Source organism: Thermochaetoides thermophila, assembly GCF_000221225.1.
Source record: "Thermochaetoides thermophila DSM 1495 unplaced genomic scaffold scf7180000011806, whole genome shotgun sequence".
Taxonomy (NCBI): Eukaryota; Fungi; Ascomycota; class Sordariomycetes; order Sordariales; family Chaetomiaceae; genus Thermochaetoides; species Thermochaetoides thermophila.
The window spans coordinates 1,176,170-1,181,510 of NW_006383023.1; the positions used below are offsets into that span (position 1 = coordinate 1,176,170).

Here is a 5,341-nt window from a genome sequence, read left to right on the forward strand (position 1 = left end):
GGAAACCTGCATTTTTGAACAGTGCATTGGGCACAAGGCATTTGCCGGCTTTCGTGACATAATAACATGAGAGTCTGGCCGGCGAAGCTACAATTTAGAGGAAAGATTAATGCGAATGAAAAGCATTGCGCCTCTATTATCTTTTCCATGATGTCAAACGTTTCAGTGATCGCCTGTAGATTGTAAAGCCCAGGGTCTCGTGTGCATTGATTGACTCGCGCTCTCGCATGATGGAGACAAGTTCTTGATGCCTCATATCCAGCAGATGGCTCAAGTTCGGATGCTAAGAAGACGCCGAGGGAGCATCCTTCCCCTCCAGCTCTTTCGATTTTTGAATCAGAAATTCTCCTAGTACTCGGAGAGGGTCCTTGGGCCTAGATTGCATCATCCATTAGCGTCCGCTCTTATATTCCGGGCAGTCTTTTGGCTTTCTAGGACTGTTTGCATTTCCAAGTGACTGAAAATGTTGGAGGGACAGAGCAAGAGCATGGAATTACACATATAACTTACTGTTCCCTCGCAACAAGTTTCATTCCTTCCAGTAGTACGCCTGTGATCTTACTGTTGATGTATTGGCGTACCGGTGCGCCATGTGGCGCTGCTTCTGCAGGCATGGTAAATCCTTTATCCCCTGTTTGATTGACACCCGTAGTAGGTGGTGTCGGTGCGTCAGGTGGATGAAGAGATGAGGCGCGCGAAGGAGTTGGTATGCGGCCTTGTTGGCTTGTCGTAAGTGAATGCGATTGCGGTGCTGGCGAGGGCGCGTTGCTAGCAGTTTGGGGTTGCGGTTGTAGTTGTTGCTGCTGCTTACAGCTCCGATTAGTATGTGACTTCAGTAAGTTTCAGCTCAAGGAATCGTGCGGATAAAAGCAACACCTACGGATGGGTGGTCTGACGCATCTGTCATGGGGATGTCTGCTGTATCTCCTGGGTTGGGGTTGGTAGGTGGATTACCTCCTGCGGGAACAGACTGAAGAGCGCTTTGATCTGACATTTGCTTTAACTAAATAGTAGCAATTAGAGCCAGTGTACTATACAATTGGGTCCCCCAATATCAAGGGTGATTGGCGCGACAAGCAAAGACCTAAACTGATGAGTGGATGACTTGGAGATTTGATCTCGAACGCAACAAGCACCGGCATTGAGAACCCACAGATTGCTTGTGCTGCCCCACTGTGGCCCCACTAACGCGGTGTCACGGGACATCGTGTATGACGGCTGGTACCTGCAGAACACCCATCACGTTTACGCTCACTTGGCAAACACTACCCGAATCGCATCTCCCTATACGAATTTCCTCCTCTTTTGTGTCTTCTGTCTTGCCCACCTTTCTCTATCAATCTGCGTCCAGGATGGTAACCACAAGCTAGACTTGTGGCTCTCGTGGCTGTTCTTCTATTATCTACAATCTCTTTTTCCTGCTGCTCCTGAAATGGATCGCTACATTCGCCGAAACAAGCCCCATCATGAGGCGGGGCAATCGGACCCTGCAGAACATCGAGCTTCAAAAAAGCCCCGTCTTGGGAATGATCAACGAGATGACGAAGGGGCCAACGAGAGTCTCAACGTGTCTCCAACCTCGGACTCTTGGGACGATGAACCAACAGTTCTGGGTGTCTATGCCTCAGCAGAAGAGGTCATCGATGAGCCACCGGTGACAGTGGCAACCGCATTCGAAAGCTCTCTGCCGACAGTTGCGACTGGCACAGATACCAATGACGAGTACGAAATGCTTCGGGTGTCTCAAGCCGCCCAAGATGACGAAGTTCCGTCAAAACACGATGGCAATCGGTGGACAAAGGGAAGGAGTTCGATCTATGTGGATGCATTCAACCTTGCATTGGACACCGTCCTCAACGAGGAGTCGCATCTCTTCGACGACAAAGAGAAGCATGTCTTTGAGCAGTGGCGCTCAATTGGTTATGAAGCCCAATATATGTTGGTTTCCCTTCCAGTCCTTCTGTAAGCCTTCTGACACATTTAGGTACGTCCGTCTGTTCTTACGTAAGACGGCATCATGGCATCGGATCAATCGTCTTAGTTACCACAATGATATATCTGACATGAGTCTTGCTATCTCTACCCTTTTGGAACGACGAGCATTCCCCCTTGCCGGGCTCAGCCTACAGCCCGATATCGACTCAGAAATAGAGTTGCAGGAGTGGTCACTAGGCGATTCGTTTACTTTCGCCGATGACTCTGACTCCTATATTCAAACCGTCGAAGAAGCTGCTGCCCTTCTGAGCATGGATGAGTTGAAAATTCTCGCTAAAGAAGCCAGAGTGCAAGGCAAGAACAAAGGGGACCTCCTGAAAGCCTTCTGTCGTGCCAGCGCTCAGCAAACAGGACTTCTGGCTCTTGGAATCAAGCAATTCGGTGCTAACGATTCAAGCTCTGATGGGGTCACAATGATGGACCATCGCAACCGCAACGCCCACTTCCTGCAGAAAATTCTCTCTATAACTGGCCCTTTGATCCGGCTATCAGCGCCTGTTTTCAAGCTCTTCGAGCGCGTCCATCTAGTCTTCTTCCGGTCTACAGAATGGACCGAAAAGTCTCTCACGACAATCCTCCTAGCCAAAATGGCGAAGCGAAACTATCCCGAGTATATTGTGTGCCGGTCAACCAATATCTTCCCCTCTCGACGTCATCTCCTGGATTTTGAGTTGTCGATGAGGAAAGACTTCGAGGTTGACCAGGCTCTTGAATCGCGTGGATCAGGGGAAGAGGGATTTCGAAAGGTTATTTACATCTTCGAGAGTATCGCCTCACGCTGGCGAGAGTTGATTCGAGAGGAGAATTACCGTGAAAACCATGTTTATGAGTTTGGCGAGGGCGGTTATCTACGGCGATTCAGTCCCGGTCATGCTTATACCCGGATTGCGCATAAGGCTGCTCACGCCTTGGGTCGTCTGCACAAATACTGGGAAGAGCATCAACTCCTAACTGAACTCCTTAATCAGCGGTTGTTTCACCTGGCCCGTCGCGGGGCCTGGTATCAGCGGAAAGCGCTCTTAGAGGAACGGTATATGTGGGAGACAGACCCTGATCCAGTATCACCAGACCCTGAAGTACGCAAAAAGCATTGGCAGCGGATCGCCGTTACTACTTGCGAGACTGCCCTCGAGGATCGTGACTGTCATCTGATCTACCATTATGACCTACAGAAGCGGTTGCTAAAGCTTGAGAAGAAGCTACGCATTCCCCGCCGTCTACAACATGATTTTGGTCATGTCAGACTTCATGAGCCCGAAATCCATGTAGTTTACGGAATCCAACTCGTTCGCAGAGAGCCTGACATCAAAGACAAACCAATTCGTACCTCTGGAAAAACGATGTGGCTTGATGAGCTTGGAGCGCCAGATAAGAACGGCAACCCATTACATGTCAGGGTTGAGGAAATGTGCTTATCACACTACCGCAGCAAAGGTTGGAAAGGATATCACAGTGAGGGTGGTATTTTGCGAACTCTGTTCGCGTACCTGTTCTTCGACATCATGTTTGTCTATGTCCCAAACGTTTTCCAAACCGCCTGCCAGACATGTCCGCTTGATCTCTTTACGGACACCTTCTATACGACTCGCGCAAGCCAGATCAACCACCGACTGGTTGAAATCTCCAATGGGGAAGGTCCTCGAATAGTTCGCGAAGTCCATTCACGGGAGTACAAACGTCGCACCTGTGTCATTGGATTAAATTGGGACTTCGATATTGACGATCTAGTTGAACTGGTGAGTTGTTTCGACGGCGAAGCGCTTGCCGCTGTGTGTAAAGTCATTGCACAGGAGTACAGGAGTCGTGTTAGTGGCGTTCCGGATCTCATCCTGTGGAGGCCAGCAACCGATGGCAGCCCTAAGACGGGAGAAGTCATGTTTGCGGAAGTAAAGAGCGCCAACGATCGGCTCAGCGATGCCCAGCGTTTATGGATCAACGTTCTCATTGGAGCCGGCATCCGGGTTGCGCTGTGCAATGCCGTCGCCACTGAAGTCCACACAGTTAAATAACGAGATGGGGCATGATGGAAAGGTTCCCGTAGATGACGTGGCTTTTTATCATAGAACCCGGCCGAAAATAAAACTTCTTTCATCTACCAAATTGAGATGAAGAAGAAGTGTATTTCATCACATCTTACATGCATAACATGCAGCAAGGTCGAAGATCGCTGTTGGAAGAGTTCTATTTCCAGAGATAGGGAAGGGTGACGTAAGGAGGAGGATAGGAGGCTAGAATGCATGTTAAACGCGTGGAAATATGGGATGAGACTATTTCCATTCTGCCCACAGTTGTGCCAACTACACACAGGAACTATCTCCCACAGAGAATCTGTTTCGAAAAGATTTTTCTGGAGCATTCGAAATGGGCACCCTGCGACCCCATCAGAAATGTCACATCTGAAGCAATCCAGGGAGAGTGTGAAGCACCTTCTCGAGCTGTCCTCGATGAGCGCCTTGAGCACCCTCTACCTTCGCCTGGTTTCATCATTCCGGGGGAGATACCTATCTGCTACTGTTTGAACAGCCCCCTTCATCGTATCGACATGATGTACGTCTTTGTAACCTCAGACGGGATCGTGCTGAATCACGAGGGTTCGGCACGATCGTTTGCTGCAAGTCCAGCACGCTGGCATTCTTAGGCGGCACCAATCACACACCTTCGCTCGTTCAATCCGTGTATGGGCTGTGACAAGACTGCATCGAAAACGTAGGCTATCTCTCTTGGGTGAAACATTATCGTCCATCGTCTCTCTGTAATGCAAGTGATCACACACCGACATCTACACCGTACGGATCATATTGTTTTCTTGCTTCTTTCCCGTTGCTCACATGTTCTGGTGTGAGCTCGGATATTGTTTATCCTAAACTCAGAACTGGCATGCTAGGTGTGCTCTACCTGCACATACCGTGGCTAGAGCGGTATACTGCTGTACGCTTCATAAAGGCATGACTAGTGCAAAGTTGGCGTGACAAAGACAGAGAAGGGATCTTCAATTTGAAGATATTCATACGGAGTATCACTAAAGTTAAAAAGCACCAGCATATCCGTGATTTCTGCTTTTCCATGAGGGGCTAACATACATTGAAGATGGCATCCAACCCCAACCTCCCTGATCTCCAAATTTGCCTATTAAATCAGTCCATAGATGCCAGAAGGGAGCAAACAAACAGGACAAGATTCCTTGAAAACCACCGTCTGCCTGCACGGCAGAAGCGAGAAACAAGAACAGGGGGTAAAAAGGACAAAGACACTCCAGACAACCTTGGCGCTTAATCCCCGCAAGCAGCCAATCACATCTCGTTCCAGGTACCATGCTGCACGTTTAACTGGGAGGTGACGACACTGC

General features: G+C 49.3%; 1 protein-coding gene across 1 annotated transcript; it reads left to right on the top strand.

Moving 5' to 3' along the window:
• Positions 1 to 1,432: 1,432 nt before the first annotated feature.
• On the top strand, positions 1,433 to 4,004 carry CTHT_0003540 (uncharacterized protein; the record flags this gene model as incomplete). The annotated part of the gene is made up of 2 exons (XM_006690837.1): positions 1,433 to 1,962; positions 2,123 to 4,004. 2 exons carry the CDS (start codon positions 1,433 to 1,435, stop codon positions 4,002 to 4,004), a joined length of 2,412 nt encoding a protein of 803 aa, XP_006690900.1.
• Positions 4,005 to 5,341: the final 1,337 nt, after the last annotated feature.